This window comes from Pseudorca crassidens, chromosome X, assembly GCF_039906515.1.
Source record: "Pseudorca crassidens isolate mPseCra1 chromosome X, mPseCra1.hap1, whole genome shotgun sequence".
Lineage (NCBI taxonomy): Eukaryota > Metazoa > Chordata > Mammalia > Artiodactyla > Delphinidae > Pseudorca > Pseudorca crassidens.
The window spans coordinates 58,673,911-58,695,829 of record NC_090317.1 but is presented as its reverse complement, the minus strand read 5'-3'; the positions used below and the strand labels follow the sequence as shown (position 1 = coordinate 58,695,829).

The 21,919-nt window shown below is 35.3% G+C and overlaps 1 protein-coding gene across 1 annotated transcript in view; it reads left to right on the top strand.

The window, feature by feature from the left end:
• Positions 1-217: 217 nt before the first annotated feature.
• The window catches only part of DACH2 (dachshund family transcription factor 2), a 617,297-nt gene continuing 595,595 nt past the window's right edge, over positions 218-21,919 (top strand). The window contains exon 1 of the mRNA XM_067722703.1: positions 218-729. Within this exon, the coding sequence (XP_067578804.1) occupies positions 218-729 (512 nt within the window). The remainder of the gene's footprint in view (positions 730-21,919) is intronic.

Here is a 21,919-nt window from a genome sequence, read left to right as displayed (position 1 = left end):
GGTGGGGGTGGGGTTTCGGGCCGCCACTGGTCTGGGCCGCTTACGGTTTGCTGGGTGGTGGGTGAGCGTGAGCCTAGCTACTGTAGAATTGCAAACAGTTGGGAGCAAGCGAAAGCGCGCCAGAGAGAGAGCGAGAGAGTGAGGGAGAGAGTAGGAGGAGACCTAGAAAAGACAGGGCAAGAGAGCGAAGGCCTGAAGACCAACGATTTGAGACTGAATGACCATGGCCGTCTCCGCACCTCCGGTGATCTCTGCAGCTTCCAGCGGCACAGGCGTCGCGGGGGGCTTATTTCGGGCCGAACCCCTGTACTCGACTCCTGGAGAGCCTCCTCGTCTCACCCCCAATATGATCAACAGTTTCATGGCTAATAACCACAGCGGCAGCGCGGGGGCTGGCGGGGTCGGTAGTGCCAGCGGAGGCAGCGGCAACAACACCAACGAGTGCAGGATGGTCGACATGCATGGGGTGAAGGTAGCTTCGTTCCTGTTGGACGGCCAGGAACTGATCTGCCTGCCGCAAGTCTTTGATCTCTTTCTCAAGCACCTGGTGGGAGGGTTGCATACAGTGTACACCAAGCTGAAGAGACTGGACATATCTCCGGTGGTGTGTACTGTCGAGCAGGTCCGGATCCTCCGCGGGCTGGGGGCCATCCAGCCCGGGGTCAACCGCTGCAAACTCATCACCAGGAAAGACTTTGAAACTTTGTTCACCGATTGCACCAATGCCAGGTGAGATACTCGTTTATTGGCTCGCTCTTCCCCCTTTGCCCTCTTCTGCATGTCTCATTCTCATCCAACTTTGTAGAGAGTGAGTCTTAACTAGCTTGCTGTACTCTTTACGGTGTAAGACGGTGGGGAAAGAGGACTGGAAGGACTCATTAATTGCCTGTCCTTTCTAGTCTGAGCTCAGTGGCAGGGCTTGGGTCTAAGAAAATCCCGCACAAACTTCCGTTTGCGGTCCTGTACTGAAAGTTTCCAGCCTTTCTCCCATATCTTGCATGGCTTTCTGGCTGCTTGTGGTTATTTGTTAATTTCTCTATTTGGTTTTCTTTCCTGCTCTTTTGTGGCCGTATGGGTCGGATAGGTTTTTCTCCTGAACACGGACACCAAGGGCTTTCTGGATGAGTGGGCTGGCTGAGCTGTAAACTGGGCTCCTAAGCTGGCAATCCAGAACACAGCATTTGGGGGATGCAGAGGGTCGGAAGTCTAGAATCCATCCCAGAGGGTGATTCGTTCCCCATCCTGTGTGTTTGTTGTGAGAGTGCGTTGGTGTGTGGTGGTGGTGATGGTGATGGTGTGTGTGTGTCTGGGTGTGTGTGTGAGAGAGAGACAGACAGAGAGAGAGAGAGAGCGTGAGGACAAGTGCTCACGCCTGCTGCGCAAAGCTTCCCCGTACACGATACAGGAAAGTCGATGGAGCCTTTTTTTTTTAAAGAATGATGACAGATGTCACTTTCCTGGGATCGTCCCTTTGGGTCATCTGCAGAGGGCAATGTGGGGCATGAACGCTGGGGCTGGGACCGGGTTGGGGGTCGGAGTAAAAGTTGGCAGGTTTTCCAGAGAGGATGCTTTCAGCTCTTCCCCCCAGGCAAACAGTTGGAAGGATCCCATTCCCCCAGAGAGAGGATTCCATAAATGATGATGGCCAGCTTCTCTGGTTGTAAGTGTACCTCCTTCATATCACAGCTTAGAAGTACATTATAGAAAAATAGCCATTTGCATATGTCCATAAGCAAATTTTATTCAATGTTCCTGAGTTTTTTAAAAATAGAAAAGTAAACTATATTCAAGATTATTTGATTTTTTTTAAACACCTGTAAATTAGTCTTCTTAGTATTTATTCCATCTGCAGTCTGTTAATATCTGTTAGGATCCTAAGTACACATTTGGCAGATGTGATTAACATACAAGCCAAACCACCATCACCAGGCTAAAGGGGGCAAAGGGTTTCGTTGTAAAATAGCACTGCTGTTGATCATTTTGCAGAAAACTTCTGCAGAGGTAGACTTTCTTACAATGCAACTTTAGATCATAAGATCTCTGGGTTTATGAACCAAAACTAACTCAGTTGTCACATCTGTTGTAAAATCCAAATTACTATGTATAGTTGAAGTATACTGGCAACTTGTAGACAAACTGTTGCTGACTGCTACAATCAGATAATGGTACAGAACTTACAAGGGAACCTTTTGTTTTTCTTTTTTTCCCTTTGAGCAGTGTTCTCCTGTGTTCTAGCAATTAAACAGAAACCTGTTCATATGAGAACTCTTACCTGATTCATATCTGGGGCTTAAAAACCTGGTTTATTAGATCACATTTTCTTAAGGAAGATGGATGGCCTTAAAACACAAATGATAACTGCTCCCTCAATAAAATAAGCAAATATAGGTTTTAAGAGTAGAAAGGAAATTTTATTTTGACCACAAAGCACTCTACTAATACACAAACTCAGAGGGTTACCAGGGACTTCAGATGAGGGCCATCTAGTTTATTTGCTGTCATTTGAAAAGATTTAAACAATCGCAGACCTGAAAACCTATCTTCTCTCCTCCTCCTCCTCCTCCCTCTTTATCTTCTTTTTCTCCTCCTTCTCCTCCTTTCCCCCTTCCCTCTTCTCTCTCTCTTACAAATGCCCACTCTTAAAGAAGAACAATGATTACACATAGGAAATTCTACCTTCTTTAATAATTAATTTACACACCCTTGAGCAAAATCTATGACTTTCATTTAAAAAAAAGATTAGTATTTTAATGTGATTTTGATGCTTTCCTCTGTAAATAGAAACTTTAATTTTTATTAGAGCTACTTACTGAAGGAAAAAATGATAAATTTCTCTGTATCCAGAGGCAAGTGTTCTTATACTATTTTTGGACCCTGTTATATGATGTGTTTTTAGGTTATTATTTTTATTCAGTTAAGTTTTATTTAATCCTTATCAGAGCATTTACAATGCCAACTTTTTTTGGAGTTTAGATTGCTTTCGTGTATGTGCACATATAAAGGTGATAGAGAAATCTTAAAAATGTAAGAAGAAATATATTTGAGATATGATGCATGTGCTTCCTATGGCGTTTTTTTCTTTGTATTTATTTACTGCATGCATTTTCTATAATTGTGTTACAAGTGTTGCAATATATAATTGTAAAAAATTATGAAATATATTCTATGAATTCAATCTATAAATAAAGATGAAGAAAACTACTAGAAACATCTATATTGAAGTTTCTAGATAGTAAACAAACCCTCACAATTTCTGGAAAAAAACTAATTAACATTACCAAATTTTGTTGCAAAATGCCCTCATCATCACATAGTTAAAAACTACAAAATATGATAATGCTTGTAATGAATGTCTTATGACTTGAGGTAACATTATTTACAGATACGTGTACTTTAAATCATTCCCAACATCTGAATGATTTTATAAAATTGTAAATTAGTATTTAAGTAAACATTATTTCTATGACTTTTCTGTTCAGTGAAAAGAAAGATGAGGGCTGTAAATAGGAATGAGACCCAAGAGAGACAAAATAAGGTAGATGAGACACAGAGCCAGTAAGAGAAAAGAGATGTAGGATATGAGCTGAATGATGCCATGAGAGGGAGTGAAAGATGGATCAGAAGAGGTTATAGAGATGCCCAAAGGAGATGAGCGATGTACCATTGGAGACTTGGCTAAAGAGGATTGTCTTTTAGGATTCGTGACTTCCTAGCACTTTAAGTTAAAAGGGGGAAAAGTGCAAGGAAAAAGTCTGAGTGGAAACTCCTACATACTATTCTTATTTGAGAAAAGAGATTCATCTTCATGTCCTGATGGATAAATTTCCATAGTGTATTGTAGAATGGAAGGCCTATTTGTAATGGTGTCATTGGCAATTTTCTTTTCCTACATAACAAACATTTCTCCCCCTCTCTGTCAGATAACTGGGGAAGAGTATAAGTCCTGATTTAGGGTATTTTAATTTGGAATGCTTCCTACACTATTCCAGAACACACAAAATAGACCATTTTCAAATTGGTCGTTTTCAAAGATCTTAAGGTATTGCCACTAAGTGGCACTTTGATTTAGCTCAGGGCATGTTTTTATTAATGCACACTGAAGAAAAATGAATGAGTAAAATACATATATAATCGTTTCTTTGACAGTACTGAAAGCCACAAAAAGAATTCAGTTTCTTACATTAAATACTTTTATTAGCTAATTATCAAAATATTCAAAGTTGTCTTCCCAGAAAAGAAGTTGGAAAATAATACCTGCCTCAGCTACTAGAGAATAGAAAGACTAAAACTCTTGACTATTCATTGTTCTATTAAATAAGTCAAGCTTTACATCACTGCAGTTGCAGAGGGCTATATAAGTACTTTTCCTTGATGCCCTTTAGCTTCAGAAATTAATTGTAAAGAAGATTATTTTGATGGTTATTAAGAAATGATAAAAAGACCCAAACCAAATAGGAAAAATTGTTACCTTGTTTTAGATCTTTGTTTTTGCAGATAAAGCACCATGATTATTTTTTCTAATTCTTGTCCAAGAGAACTTGGAGTTTTAATATCAGAGAGTGCAGGCAGGTCAGAAAGCAAATGTCTAAAAATCTCACTCTTATGCAATGGATTTTCTTTACTAAATTCTTCAAAGTTTAATGTGACAGTAAAATATTAAATTAAAAATTGGTATTCAGTAAATGTGAAAAATCAGCCAATACATTATAGTGTTATCTCTCTTTATCTACCTATCTATATAAGAGTTACATTGTCAGATTTCATGATCAGCATTTAATTTCATTTGAGGACCAGCTGATTAAATGTTATTCAGTCATTTACATATAGTTAAATGGATGCTTAAAGAAACAAGAATGTATGATTAAGAAAACATTTTAATGCATTTAGAGACATGATTCAACATATATTCAAATTAATAAAGTTCATTTTTTTAAGTAAAAATGTAAATGGTCCAGTTGTGGTTTATTGTTATTTTGACTGTGTGAACAGAACATAAATGGGCTTCCACATTAGAATAACTTTATGTGACTTATACTGACTTTTACAACAATTTAAAACTACTGCTTTCAAGTACTAGAAATATGATTATTTTAAGCATTCAATGAGTTTGGCTTTGTATTCACACTTGATGAATATAGTTCATAATCCATAAAGAATAACAATTTACTTTGAAAATTGATATTTTCATTCATAGTAAAGTTAAACAAAATCAAATTTTTGAAGAACTTGCATCACTTTCCTGGGCTAATATTTTGTATGACTTACATTTTCGGAAATGATAAAAGGTTTTAGAAATTAATCTGGGCAGTAAATGCAGACATTTTAATTCATGGGATAATGAGGGGATAGTCATGTCTGTTAAAAGTAGTCACATAGTCAACAATGCACTGTCTTTTATTAGAGAATGATGTCAAGATTATAATTAAAGCAATCTAGTCATGTGCCAGTGCACAGAACCTCCACGTGTACATTCATTTTAAATGCACACTTCTGTATAACCAACAATATTTGTATTTATCTAATACTTTAGCTGGATTTCATATTTGTCCCAAACACTCATTATTGGGTGAGGGATATTATATTAAATAAATGACGCATGGTATGATGGAGAATATCTTTGGATATTTATATATGATATTAACCTCAGTGTATAGTACATGAATGCCAATAAATAATTAAGAAGTGATGGTCTTCAGACATTGATGTTTTAGATGGTTTCATACAGGAAATCCCAAATAACTGTATAAAATATCAAGTCTGAATTGTTTGCTGCTTTCTTAAGTAAACTTATTTTGTCTTAATGAAATCTCTAGATGTTTTAAAAGTGCTTCCAGCTGGCAAATGTAATTGTGAGAAATCCTAATCATAATATATTATATTTCAGTTGGCAGTCTATATCTCCAGTGGCACTTTATCTGGTGCATTTCAAGAAACAAATGATTTAGATATATCCACTCTATACATCTCAAATATACATTAAAACTGCCCTAATTGACAAAAACTGAAAAGATCATGTTTTCAGAGAAAGGACATCAAACCTTTCCCCAAAAGGAAAACAATTAGGTATTAATGATATTCTTGTTGCATATTCAAAAGGTCTTTGGTAGCATTTTTTTCCTCCTTTTCTTCCCTTTCACCATCTCAACCTGCAAAACTCTTCACTGTCACTTCAGATCACACAATTTTAAAAAGATAAAACAACATTTAAACACATTTGCTTTGGAAGGGAAATCGAGCATTTGCACCCAATAAGCCTGATTGTGGAACTGCATGCAAATTGTGTTTTGATTTATCTCTTTTACACTTTTTTCCATTTGAATTGATCTTGCATTAATTTCACCAAGCGGCTCTGTGAGGCTGCAGATGTTGCCCTGTGTTTAATAAATCAATGAGACAGATCTGAATGAATCACTTCAGATGGATTCTCTGCTCGGTTTGATGTCTAGATGTTATTCTTAGCTTGTTATCATGACAGATGCATTAATGTTCCCATACACTGCCAACAATGTCAAAGAGATTGAAGCTTTTAAAGTGGCTGCATCCTTTTTTACATTTTCTGCTAGAACAACTAAATTTATTTTATTTTATTTAGGAATCAGAGAAAAATAACGAACCAATCATAAGTTTCTTCATGGGAAAGATTGTTAATTTTCATGCTACGTTAACTCTTCCAAAATGGTGGAAATCAGTATCTTAAAAGCTAAATATAGTGTAGCTGCTTAATAGTGCCTCCACATTAATATGTAATCATGGTAGGAAAAATGAGAATTAGTAATATATGATTGGGACACATTGAAAGTGTCACTATAAATAGAATAATGCTGTATCCAAATTGATTACAGAAGGGTGTTAGTTTTTAAATCCTTACTAATAAGCTTCTTGTTGGCTTAATGCAGCTGCAATATACTCTTACCAAGGGATTTAGAACTCCTTCAGGATTTAATATTTCTTTTTAGTAAGAAGGAGACAGCCTGTGCATTGTGTATTTATCATTTCCTCACTTTGCAGTGCTGAAAATCTTAGAAAAGTTTATTTCATTTTAGTATGTCTCAGCTATTTATATTTTGGGTAATTATTTGTAAATTACAAATCATTCAATAACAGTAAGTGCTACTTTTATAATTTAATTTCTTAGACTATAGAAAAACATATGCATTCCAAAAGGAACTTCTATAACTCTAGTGAAATTTATTACCTACCTGCATTAAATATCATCACTATCATACTTTGTTTCATTTCATCCATGGCATCATTGCCTTGGTTTTTGGAGAGAAACAATTCTGTTAACTGTTGTGAAGTATTTTGAGTTTAATGTTATCAGTGTTATAACTTTTTAGTTAATCTCTGATGTTTGAAAATACAGATTTTAAAAAAGATATTCAGTTTTTCTCTTGTTTAACTTTCTGGAGAATATATATTTTTAAAAATCAGCTTTCAGAGGTAGTTCCTCTCTGCAGGCCTTTACAGTATTCTTTCATCATAATTTTACTGTTAGCTTTATTAGAATAGGAAAAGAGGAAACATTGTTAACTGATACCGTTGAGGTCTCAAATTCTTCAGGACATTTTTATCTCCAGTGTTAGGCTAATCTTGGAAGCTTAAGATGCATGCTATGATCTACAGTATAGTTTAAAAATAAGTTTCTAATGAAGTTCAGTAAGTTATGGACAAGAGTTAACTTTTTTTTTTTCAAATTTTGCTTAAAGCATGGGAATGTCTTCATGGTGAGATCTTGCCACATACTTCTTTAAAGATAAATTTATATATTAGAATTGGTGAAATTATTCTACTGAGAATGTGATTATAAGATGTAATATACATTGTTTTGTGCAAAATTGGATATAATATAGCTAAAGAGCAAACTGATATATTTATCGCTACCTGTAATGATATCCCTAAAATAAAACTGAATTTTTCACATAAAACAAAACCTTGGATTTGTCATAATAACTTCTGAGGAGTTATCTTTAACTTCACTAATGTTCACTGTAAAACTTTAGTAAGCCTGATATTGTATACATATTAGGCACCTAATTCACATTTGTTAAATGAATACAATCATGGACACACACACACATTTATTCCTCTCATCAGAATTCTTTGCACAAATTGCTGTGCTTTAAAAAAAGCTAAGAAGTAGTTATGTAAAGTATACAATTATAAAAAGACACTCATCCTAAAATTTTAATTCCATTATAAAACCATTTGTAATCATGCCATAAAATTTTCACAAATATACATATAAAGCTATCAAAATCTATTATATGAAATTAGAATGTTTAAGTGAAATGTATCTTTAAAGAAAGTGACTTCTTGATATTTTTTTAGTGAAATTCCATAGGAGATGTTCTAATATTATTAATAGGCAAAAATTAATAAATAAAACAAACCTACTACCATAAAATGATTCTCAACTATTTAGATTTATACTACTTGATGTCAGCACTAAACCAGGCAGTTGACTTGATCTCTTTTCAAACAGTGAATGCACGTTTATGGAAAATGAGTTAGTGAGAAGAGGGTTCTCCTTCCTTCTATCTACAGTTTGTGAATAGAAAGAGAAATACTTAAGTATAATGATTTACTTTTTTCTTGGATAATCTCAAGACACATCCAATTGCAACACAAATTTGCATGAAGTATTCCCCTCCATTTAAAGGAATAGCTTAGTTCTTTCCGGTGTAATTAATTTTGAAGAGTAACATTTCCTTTCATCTAGGACCCCTAAGGTTGAAACTATTCTTACGCATGTACTATTTTGACCCATTACAATTATTTAGTTTATTAGAGCAAACAGTGGTGAAAACTTTGTGATTATACTACTGGAAAAATATATAGTACAGGAAAGTTTAAAAAATAATGAACCACAGTATTTTTATTGCTCTATAACCTTTTTATTTTTAAACAGGTTAATAGTGTATAATGTAGTGTGTATGTTAAGGTATAAAACATTCAGTTGCGACTGTGTCCAATGATCTTATCAGGTTGTTGACAACTGCTAGCTGCTAACAGCATTTAGGCTACATTTAGTCTATCTACTATTTATGTGATGGGTTAAAAAGAAAAAAGTAATATTGATCTGTCTCTGGATTAAAGTTTGAAATGGGCAACAGCCTGAACACAAAAGGCTTTTTTTTTTTAAGATTTCTCAGCTTGCCATTGATCTCCTAGTTTTATTGCATTCATTATTTATTAAAAGAATTTGCAAGCTAAACATAATGTTAAGCTAGTTTGCACACAGGGACCGCACTTAGGAAATTGAATGGAAATTGCATTAGAGATGAACATCTGTGCTATTTTTCCACTCATGTGTTTATGGGTTTGTATAAAAGGTGTATTGGATTAACAGTTATAACCATTATAGCTTACAGCAATATGTTAGATTCTGAGCTTTTAGTTATTTTGGAAGAAGTCTGTCTCTCAATTGTTTGCCTAAGAAGTATACTAATATCATCAGAAACAATATTTGGATAAATTTATTTTATTATTATATTTGTTAATGCATTATCTACATTATGTATCAGTTGTGAGACTCCCTGCTTTATTGAAGTAAAAACAGTTTTTAAAATGAATACTTAATTATCATGTAAGACTATACTATCTCTTAATGGATTTTGATAGTAGGATACATAGGTGCTATTTACACAGTACCTATTTTAAGAAAGTTGAGTTTAATGCCATATTAAAGCACACCAAATTCACAGAAATGATATAAAAATTTTAATGTGACCATCCATAAAATGTTATTATATATATATGTTAGGCCTTGATCCTTCTGAAAGGATAATAAACATTCAGGCACTGAAGACTTGCTCTATATAATACTACAGACAATAGGGTGAGATGCTTTATGATATGGTTCCCCTCTTGAATTCAATCCAAGCAAGTTTAATTAGAAAAACTCAAGAGGAGCTCACCTGAAATAGTTCTCTGGAGGACATAAGTTATACCCTAGTGAGTATCTTCATTGCAATATTGTCTTTAATCTGTAAACTTTTGGAAAATTCATTCTATCCACTTAATTATTAGAATTTAAATACAAAAACTTCTTCACAATAATTTTGATCTCTCATGATTAGATTTGTCATAATTGTGTGTGTGTGTGTGTGCATGCGTGTGTGTGTATAGAGTATATTCTGTGGTGCCAGGCAGTGTTTGTTCTGGGTGAAGAGAGTGAACAAAGCAGTCTCTTCTCTCATGGAGCTTACATTCTAGAATCATGCTGTCTTTAGCTTTTATATTTTATATATTTTATATTTTATATACCCCTTTTATATTTGTTAAATTGTGAAATCTTTGAGATTACAAATTTTTGCCTTATCCAGTGTTGAATAATTCTTAAATTTCCTTTCTCATATTTGCCTCATATGTTATATCAGTAAACACTAGATTTTTTTTAGTCTTTAGAATTATACCAGAAAGGTCCAACTAAAAATAGTCAGTTATTGATATATAAAATATTTTAGTTTTATGAATGTAGGGAATTACTAGGTTATAAATAAAGAGGAGCTTGGAATAAAACAGGTATTTCCACTTAAGAATGGCTGTAGTTAATTGACTTTAATATCTTTTCTCTGACATATATTTGTTGCAAGGGATATGAGTCCTTAAAAATTGATAAAATTAGTCATTCTATGAGACATATGCTTTTGTAGTAGAATGTGCAACTATGGATTAGAAAAACATTTGTTTTTTCCCCATGTAAAAAAGCTTGCTTTCATTTATTTTCGAGTTTTAAATAGATCCTCAAGCTTGATATGCTTTGGTTATAGTGCTGTACAATATTATGTGTCAAAAATTAAAACACAGATGAGAAAAAGTTATTTGTTTTTATTTGTTCAGAATACATTGACCCTTACATGTATTACATTTAAACATAAATAACTCTGGAAAATAAGATTACTTGTAAACATGTATAATTAAATGTTTAATGTTAATGTTAAATTTGCTGCCTTGAAAATAGAATATGATCTGCTAAACTTCTAAATGTATTTTGTAAAAAGGTTTATGAGTACTATTTAGGTTTTTATTTGAGGAAGACAAAAGGAATTCATTCATACAAAGAAATTTACTGCGTAGTACATTTTATGCATTGAACACAAATTTTTGGTCTCATTTTATAAGCCAGTTAGAATATTCAGTTTGAACACACACACACACACACACACACACACACACACACACACGTGTATCGTGTGTATATACGTATATATAATATGTATATATTGTATATTTCCAATTCACCCCATTTGTCACTTCATTTGAACAAATGTTAAATAAGTTCCTGCTATTAGTTTGTACAAGGCTACTTTTCAAGGGGAGAGTAGTGATCTTAAGAACTATCCAAATTCTTTTTTGTTTCATCTCCAGATTACCTAGGTAGAGTTTTACTGTTACATGGTTAACTCTCAGCTAACCTACATTAATGCAAGGAATAGTAAAATCGTGGAAAATTAAAATAACATTAATTGGGCTTTGCAGTACATTATAAAATGTTTATGGTACCTTTACCTGTCTAAATATATTTTGCTTACTTTATTCTACTATTAAATTGTATTTACGTTTTATAAATATGCACTGGTGGGAAGGAGAGATAGCCAAGAAACATGCTAAGGTTGAACTAAATCTGAAATTAAATGCTTCGTGTAGAAAACATCTGAAGTGAACAAAGCATAAGCAGACATAGAGCTTATTTGTCATAGCTAACAACTGTGTACTGGATCATGTTAGTTAGCGCTTAACTAAATTAGTATATTTTGCTTGAATTTATTCTTATGTTGTCTATGGAAAGACTTATCCACTTAATGGATACAGTACTCATTATAGCTATTAGCAGATCAAAACCTGGCAAACTGCATGAGTCCAGTTGTTGACTTTAACATGCTTTCCTGTGCTTAGGACCCCTAAATAGCCATCTTCCATAAGTTAAATAAACATTCGTTCACATCAGAGGAATCATGGCTTTTGGGTTAAAACACATTGATAAGTATAACACTAAATCAGATTTTTGTGAAGTGTTTATGATTGGGATACTTAATCGATATTCCACTTGCAGTTTAAAACGTGGTACATTATAGTCTTGATGCTGATCATGTCCTGCAAGAGTGGGCATTTTGACGATGGGCACATGTTGAACCTTGTGATCTCTGAAGAAGGTAGTAACTGCTCCAGAGCTTAATTGATGCAAGTACACTTGGCATAGCTGCTTTCTTGCACTTCCAGTTGTTTTGGATTGGTCCTCGTCATACTAGAAGACTGACAGGTTTTTGCTATTTTAGGGGCATGTTCTTTTTCATCAGGTTGTATGATGTTTACATAATCCCCATTCTGCCAGTCTAAAGCTTTTCTTATTCTTTGCAGTTTAGTCCCATTGAATTGAATGACTGCTCTTCTGTGTATTGTTTTGTTCCCCCCCAGGGACTCTCAGTTTTTAAATGTAAATACAACTCAAGAAATTCCGCTTTTTAGATCTTTTTCTGTATTAGTGGGAAAAATGTAAAAGTGCCCATCAAAGAAGGGGCAGTGGAGCTCAATAATTTAAAGTTTTCTGTCCAATTAGGAAGGCTCTTGATTTTAAAGATAGGCGGACTCTAATTTGGGTCATGTTAGCGTTGATGTAGCTCCATTTGTGCATGGACAACGGAATGAAGCTAAATAAGGATGAAGAAAACTTGATGAGAAAATATTTCTCATGGAAATATTGAATGGACTAGGAACTAGATGATAGATTAGAGGAAGGCAGCATAATGTGGACTGATGAAGTCCTTTCCATAGCGCTGTTGAATGATCTCTTTTAATGGCATTCATTTTATTTTAGTGGTTAGTTTAAGCAGATTCATGAGCAGGAACAGAAAGGATAAAAAATATTAGCTATAAGTAAAGATAAAAACACTAAAGGCAAAATGTTATTCCATTTGCGGTGAGATGGTAGCATTTGAAACCATAATAGAACATTTGCATATGTGTTGTCACTAAAATAATATTCCTTTACTACACTAGTAAATGTTACATTAATTTCTAAAATATTTTATGCAGTGTCCATTTATACTTCTTCTGTAAGTTGCCTTACTATTACTGGTCTGTTAGCCTGATTCTAGCTTGCTGTAGTAGCACATTTTTGAAACACATGTTGAGTATGAATGTTTTAAAAAGGGTTACATTTTGCCTTTGGGTATGTGTGTGAAGTTTTTATTGTATTCAATAGTAACTAAGTTTGCATTTTAGGGAGTAATTTGAACCACTGCCTTCAAGATTGTTTAATGAACATTAAAATTTGAATTAAAGAACATCAAAGTGGCATTTTTGTCATTTTTGTATTTAATAAGTACAGTAAAGTTTAAATATTTCCTTCATGCCTTCTGCCTGAAAATATATCTGGAAGTTTAAAATTATTAGCTAGGTGTAATAGTAAAAACCTTTACATGTAGGGCTTCCCTGGTGGTGCAGTGGTTGAGAGTCCGCCTGCCGATGCAGGGGACACGGGTTCGTGTCCCGGTCCGGGAAGATCCCACATGCTGCGGAGCGGCTGGGCCCGTGAGCCATGGCCGCTGAGCCTGCGCGTCCGGAGCCTGTGCTCCGCAACGGGGAGAGGCCACAACAGTGAGAGACCCGCGTACTGAAAAAAACAAACAAACAAACAAACAAAAAACTTTACATGTATATACTGGTTTATAGTTTATATAGTACTTTCATATACATTAGCTCATTTAATCTAATCCTTAGTCTATTTTTGTAATTTTGTTGTGAAATTTCTAAATTTTTCATAAACAGATGGCTGATCACTTTACAACATGATACTTCTGGGGGTCACTTAATCTCATATAGACTTTTTTCACTCAATGCTAAATCAGCATCATCCATAGTTATATGAAACTTATAATGGTTCTAGGGGAAGAGTAGTAGGAACAAGATCACAGTGGTAATGTTGGGGGGTCATATAGGGCCTTTTAGGACATTTTGAGGACTTATGAAATGGGGAGTCACTGCAGAGTTTTGAGCAAAGCTATCACATGATTTGACCTAGGTTTCTAAAGGATCACTCTGGCTGCTAAGTTGAGAATAGGCTTCAAGTGGGGCAAGGTTAGAAGCAGTTAGGATGTTACTGCAGTGAACAAGGAAAGAGATGGTGGTGGTTTAGACCATTGTGGTAGAGTAGAGATAGTAAGAATTGGTCAGATTCTGGGTGAGTTTTGAAAATAAAACCCATAGAACTTGCTGATGGACTAGATACTGAGTATGAGAGAAAGAAAAGAGTCACAGAAAACTCCAAAATTTTGGTCTGAGCAACTGGAAGGATGAATTTTCCATCATTTGTGAAGGGGAAGGCTGTAGGTGGAGCAGGTTTGGGGAGAAAGTTCAGGAGTTCAGTGTTATACGTGTTAGTTTTTAGATATATTTTAGCCTTTTCAGCAAAGATGTAGTCATTGGATGTAAGTCTGGTGTTTGGAAGAAATACCTGAACAGGAAATATAAATTTTGGACAGGAGTGACTGTAAATAGAAAAAAGGAGAGTTTCAAGGACTGAGTTCTGGGTCTCACCAACATAAAGAGAATAGAGAAAAGAGGAGGAATCAACAAAAGCCTTAGAAGGAACATGCAAGGAGGTAGGAGGAAAACCAAGAGAGAATGGTGTCCCAAAAGCTAAGCACAGAAAATGTATCAAAAAGGAGGCAGTGATCAACTATATCAAATGCTGCTAATAAGCCAAAAACCATGAGGACTGAACATTGGCCATTGGATATGGCAATTGCAGTCATTGGTGAGCTTTATGAGAGTAATTTTGGCAGGATAATAAGAATGAAAAGTCTGAGTGACATGTTTAAGAGAGATTATTAGGAGGAGATGAATTATAGACAACTCTTTCCAGGGATTTGCTGCAAAGAGAGCAAACAACTGGAGGTGGGAGGGAGTAAATTGAGAGTAGGGGGGAATGGATCAAGAGGTTATAGCATGTGCTATTAGGAATAATCCAGTAGAAATTTTAAAAAATGATGTTGTATGAAAGAGAGGAGTATTGCTGAAGTGATATTCTTGAATAGGAGATAGCAGATAGGATCTAGTGCACAAGCAGAGGCATTGGCTTTAGGTAGGAGCAAGGTTAGTGCATTTCCATTAACAGATGGTGGAGATTCTGGTTGCACCGGTATTGGGACTCCATGGGAGTCCTCTTCTGATTGTTTCAATTTGCTCAGTGAAGTGGGAAACAAGTCATTAGTTAAGAATGAGGATTGGAAAGGAGGTTTTGGAGATTTGAGGAGAAAGAGAAAATGTAAAATAGCCATCTTTATGAGTAGGAGAGTAAACTACTTAAAGTTTAGTATGATTGCCAGGCAACGTTAAATGACCATTGAGGTTTTTGGTCATAATTCAGAATGGTCACTATGGCTGTGTGTTTTAATTCCACCATGTAAAGCTGCATCAGCCTGATGCAAAGAATGCAAATAATTGGATTTAATAAGAACTGTGGTTTTGCTAAGTCATATGAGTATAGCAAAGCCAGAGGGAGCAAGAGAGTTGAGGGTTCATGCAAAAAGTGATTACAATGAATGACAACACACTTTAAACTGGTAAGGAAAAAAGAGGATTTCAAGGAAGTGAGAGACAGTGAAAGGATGGTGGTATCAATGAATTGGAGGTTCCAAGAAGAGGTCAAAGGATTTTTGGAGTTGGAGTACTAGAAGGAGTGAACCAGAAAGAAGTAGTGGTAGTTAGAGGGTAGGATGCCTGAAATTAAGAACATGGAGGAGTTGAAGTTATTGCTAATTACAAGGTTTAGGGTATGGCCATGGGCATGAGTGGCAGAAGTAAAGAGAACAAGATCTTTGGACGAGAGGAGGTAAAAAAACGGAAAGGCTAGAACTTTGGTCATTTCATCTATGTGTACATTGTTCATTGAAATTCCTAAGGATTAAGAGAGGAGTTTTGATGAGTTTCAAATTTTTTAGTATATATAGTAATGCTGTTAGAGTTTGCTTTGTTAAAAAAACTAACTTAATTTCTAAAATTTTAAAATTAAAGTTATCGGAATTAAGAACTCAGGGAGATCAACTTGACAAATGTATTCTTTAAAAATAATCCACATTAAATATATTATGAAGATTTGAATATTTACTTAATAATCCCTGTTTTGCCACGGGCATGCTGTGCTTCAGTTCAGCCGTCTTGAAGAATATGAAGAAAAATAACATTTTCTAAATAACTGAAATAATGTTTGGTTTATTTCATGTGTAACTAACATTATTTTACAATAGATGAGGTACTTCATTTTATTATGAACTGATTTTATACCAGAAGCATTATTGGTCCCAGGATGTGTGTTTGTTGATCTTATTAGTACGTCATATACTCATGAAGAGTACATTAGGCTCCTACTTTCATTTCAACACATTGGTAGTTTATAAACAGAGTACTACAAAGCTGCTAGGCATGGTCCAGAGCTAGGAAATAGTCATGGTTCTTTACTTATAGATGGTTCATAATGTATTCAAAGTGGCATAAACCCAATCAATATATATACTTAACACCTGCTGTTCTGATTCATGTATTATTAACCTCACATGGAATCTACTTAAACAGTTCCTGCTGTAGTCACTACTTCTCCTCACTGCTCTTTGACTCCTTTTGGGATTTCTGTGGCCTTGGAGATTTGATGATGAAGAAATAGTTAAGCTTTAAATCACGTTCTCATGTGAAATCATAGCAGAGAAAAGCCAAGAAGTTGGTGATCTCAGTCTTAATTCCTTGCTAATTACCTAGGAAACAAAGTTTTTCTGGTGGGGCATGCCCAGCCATTCACCTGGCACATTAATAAAGTGGTTGGGAAGAAAGGTTTGGTCAGCATTTGCAAACTAATAGATTGTGTCACAGATTCTGAGTGAGTTTTAATTTCTGCAGCTGGAGAAGAGCAAGGGAAGCCAGATGTAGTAACATCTGCTCTTAAGACTCTTGTTTAGGGAAAAAAAGGCAAATCCATTGTTAAAATTTGATTTTAGCTCTGTTGGGTTGATTAAAAAAAATCTCGTTTCCCTTCTTTATATAGCACTGAAAAGAGACATGTGCGTACACTAGACACTGGGTTATCTTAATCACGATAGGCTGTGCAAAGTGTTGTGGAAAAACTATTTTAGGCACTAGGACCCTAATATCAACTCCACAAAAGCCAAGTAAAGGAACAAGTGATTACTCATCCTGCCCAGTATTTCAAATTTGATGAGTTTAGAACTGCGAATGAATATTTTATGCAAGCATGGATCTTTGGCGGGTTTGTTCAAACTGAATGGAAGTGAACTAAAGTAATGTAAACTGCTTAAGAAAACTGAAATCAGAAAATGTTAAGGTTGAGATTCCTTTCCAGGAAGAATTGCAGTATAGAAATACTCAAGGTCTTGTTGAAAACAGCCATCTTTAAAGATCTAGCTGAAGTCTTAGCTCCCTCTATGAGGACTTCTTATATCACCTGCAGTGATCTCTTGCTTCTCTGAACTTTGATCTGCAGATAGCCTTTCTTCTCCTTCCCCTTTCCCCTCCCCTTCTCCACCTCCTCCTCCTTCTCATTTTATAAATTGTTTTAAGCTGTATATGTTTTCTCCCTCCCAAAACTACCTTCCAAATTCCTCAACTTCAAGCAGTCTGATGTGTTGTTTTATCATTCATAGCACCTAATATAGTACATGGATGTAAGTACTCAAAATGTTTTCAGTTTGTTGCTTTGACAGTGTAACTATGATTTATTATAATTAAATACATTTAACTTAGGGAAATGTTCATATTTTAAGGAAATTTTTTGTTATACCTAAGGGGTATATTTTTCTGATTCTGATTGACAGCTCCTCTTGAACAATGAAAGCCTAGGGAATTACTATTCTGTCTCAGACAGCCACATTTGTTCTAACACTTTCTAGATGTATGACCATCTAAGCCTCAGTTTTTTCATCTAAAAATGGGGATACTATTAGTCACATAACTTCTGGGCTGGTTAAGAAGATTAATTGAGATCATGTACATAAAGTGCTTAGCACATAATAAGAGCTCAGTAAATGTTAGCTCTTCTTAGTGAAAGTGGTATCACACTACTATGTGTGAGCACACACATACATTCGGAACACAAGAAAAAGAGCAAATCTCAGAATAAAATGAACCAGTTTTCAGAAATTTTTGCTGCTAGAACTAAATTAACTGGTTGACTGTGACACTGTATGCACTTCGTTTTCTAGGAAATTCCTGTCTGTTGACTTTCTAGGCTGATATGGCAGCTGGTAGGCCATTTATTACTAGTTCTATTTTCGTGGAAAATTCAGCCTTGTGTGTCATTTAGAGTTTGTGACACATGTACCCTCCCAAGGCTTAATGAGTTGTCTGCAGATGGGCTGTTATTTATTACAGTCATGTAGGATAAAATTGATTGTCTTCTAAAATTAATTTTTCATTTGCTTCCAGCCTTGCTTTAATAGAGGACACACAGTTGCCTGTTTGCAGAAATACTGTTTAATCACATTAATATCTCAGCCCCCCCAGGCTGAAGAAGATAATTGTACAAACGAACAGCAAAATCTGTATCTTTAACTTCTTTTATGATTAAATTATGCAAATGACTTATCTCCTGCCCTTCCAAGCACTAATCATCTAATTAGGAATGATGTGTTAAAGGGATGGTTTTGAATCAGGAGAGGGATGAATGCAGAAAGCAGAAAATGGGAGCTGACAATGAAACCACTGAAGGCACAGTAATGTGTACTAGATGAATCTACATATATGGTACAAAAAGAAATGGGAAGGCTCATACATACTATCCATAGACCTGACATGTGTCATCTTTTGGCAAGGAAATATAGTTCCCTACCTCTGATGACATTTTTTTTCGGATTAACTTCAAATTCTTAGTAAGGCAAGTGTTAAGTTTCCTGCGTTCTTGAAAACTCAAGAGATCTAGGGGTTTTATTATCTCACCCAATGAAGACGTTGGCTTGCTTTTTGAATCCATGGAGGATAATCAGCCAAGGAATGGGACTGCATATTGATTATGAATATACACAAGGTTTTCAGATTACTGGTTTAACAAAAGCAGTTCCCCTTTCCCTGAAAATTAAAGTCAGGACATGCAAACCCAGAAAAAATATAGTCCTCCTATTAGGGAACTTAGGTTTAAATTCCAAGCATCATTCCAGGTATGTATTTGCAAGATCTTACCTTCTCAGTTTTGTGCTGCTTCCAGACATTGATTGTGAAGAGATTTTAGCACAATTGTCCTATTAGCTGTGGCCATAATTATTCTGTACAATATAGAGATCGTTTCTTTATCAATGATAAATACTTATTATGTTAATTAATAACTATAATGATAATAAATAATATTATTAAAGTTCCTTAGCAACCATGTCAAATTTTATACATTGACATAGTACTTATAGTGTAAAACAAAACATAGTAAATCAGACCATAGCAATAAAATTACTGTGGGTATTTCAGAGCCTCTTAAAATTCTTTCTTATAGGTACATTTGTGAGAGTCAGAAATCATAATGTTTATGTCCTTTTAATATAGTCTTTAATTGATTTGAATTTTGTGCTGGTTATTACAGTGAACTCCAAGGTATTTTCTTCATATAATGCAAACCATTTTCCAACATATTTGAGAACAAAATATCAAGAAATATATACAAAGTAGAACATAATTTTTTTTGGTACCAGATTTGTACCAAATAAATATTCTCAAGTTCTTGAAAGTCATGAAAGTGCTATCATTCTGTTACTATTTCTCATTGAGCTTATTCTCCTGCATGTGCTGGTTCAGTTCACTGAGAAGACCCAGTGATCACCAGCAGCTGCTGTTTATTGGTGTGTGGCAGATCCTTACTATATTGATGCCAACTGGATATAGGCATTTATTTAACATCTTTTCATGTTAAGAGTAGGCATCAAACTATAGTTTATCTGCTTTTATTGAGGAAAAATGTTTAAGCTGTTTATTCGGACAGTTGAAGCCAATGAGTCTGACTTACTGGACTTTCCAAGGTTGACATTTTTGAACTTTGTTGTTGAGATTTGACATGCATTCCTATAGAGGACAGCCATTTATATTTAGATTTCTACAGTGAGGAGACCACTGCCTTCAGGATTGCACTGAATTCAGAAGGGTTAAGTTAGCCTATGGAAGTGAATAGTGAGTCCTTTATAACTTATTTCATTGTCATCCCATGAAGCTTTTTCTCTCTTTTCCCTTTGGAAACTAACATGATTATTACATTTCTCACCCCCGCAAAGTTGTACATTACCATATCATATGATAAAAAACAATGAACTGAATATGTCCCTATTAATACATTCTTTTTTGAGATTGAGTTAATCCTTAGTCACCACTGTGGTTTTCTAATGAGTGTAAATAAGTTTAACAGGACTTCCCTGGTGGCACAGTGGTTAAGAGTGCGCCTGCCAATGCAGGGGACACGGGTTCAATCCCTGATCCGGGAAGATCCCACGTGCCATGGAGCAACTAAGACCATGGGCCACAACTACTGAGCCTGTGCTCTAGAGCCTGCGAGCCACAACTACTGAGCCCGTGTGCCACAACTACTGAAGCGTGCATGCCTAGAGCCTGTACTCTGCAACAAGAGAAGCCACCGCAATGAGAAGGCCGTGCACCGCAACAAAGAGAAACCCCCACTCGCCACAAGTAGAGAAAGCCCGCACACAGCAACGAAAACCCAACGCAGCCAAAAATAAATAAATTTATTAAAAAAATAAGTTTAACAGACATTCCTTTGGTTTTAAAGGCGCCAAAGAAGAATGGCTTGAATATCTGGGAATAGTAGTAATCGATTTTATAATTCCTGGCTTCTAGTAAGTTTTCCACAGCATGTAATTTGTATACGATGATAGAATAGTGATATCCAAACTCATTTTTATTATTTTATTATAATAAAATAAGTACTTCTATGATTTATCATTTAATTCTTTACATAAAAGATTAACAGGAGATCTGCTTTAGTTGACTGAGAAACTCAGTCACAACATCAAGTGCTACCCGTATCTCCTGGGCTCTTAAAACACCTTTACAGAATCCTTGGGTTATGAGAAACAGATTTTAAAACATAGTTTGGAGCAATTAAGTGCTTTTTAAGTATTATCAAGAAAATTAGAAAACAGTTTGAATCTAAAACTCCACTATTTTTTCTTCATTTAAGGCCTAGATGCATAAAACAAGCTGACTATCCACCAAATGGGAGATTAGGTACCCTCTACAGGAAGCTTATCTTCTCTGAGAATTGAAAAAACACTCAGAGAAGCTTATCATCTACTGTTACATTATAGTCAGAATTAAGAGATCACTTTCTTAAAATTCCAAACTACAAGCAGTTGGGCTTGTAATATGCCTCAGGAGGACTTAGAGGAATAGGAAGTATGGGAGATTAATGTGCTACTATTTTATTTCTCCTCCTCTTCAATGATTGGGAAGGTGAGTAATCTTTGGAAAACCTGAGCTTGCCATCCATTTATGGTGACTTGGTATATGTCAAACCTTAGTAAATCATCTGGTGGTGAAGGATATATGCCTCTGGTGAACCCTACCTGTAAGAGGCAACCTTCTTTATTCCCTAAGAATATAGGGAAGCACCATCAATAGTTTTTCTCAGTGTTCCTCTCATTCATGTGACTATTTCTTTTCTCTAATCCTTTATACTGTGTAGTGGTAGGGAATCTTAATGAGATGGGACAGGGCCTAAGCCCAGGCTGTAATTTCTAGGTAATTAGTTTAAGTGACTGAAGCAGAGGAAGAACATGTCTTTTAGTTTGCTAAAGGGCCTGATTCCTCACCCAGAGCATACTTAACCTTCTGGCATGCCTGGTTCTATAGAATCTTGCCCTTGGTTGATACCAGTTTTGTGGTAGTGATTAATTTCTGTATTTTTTGTAGGAGCTCTTGA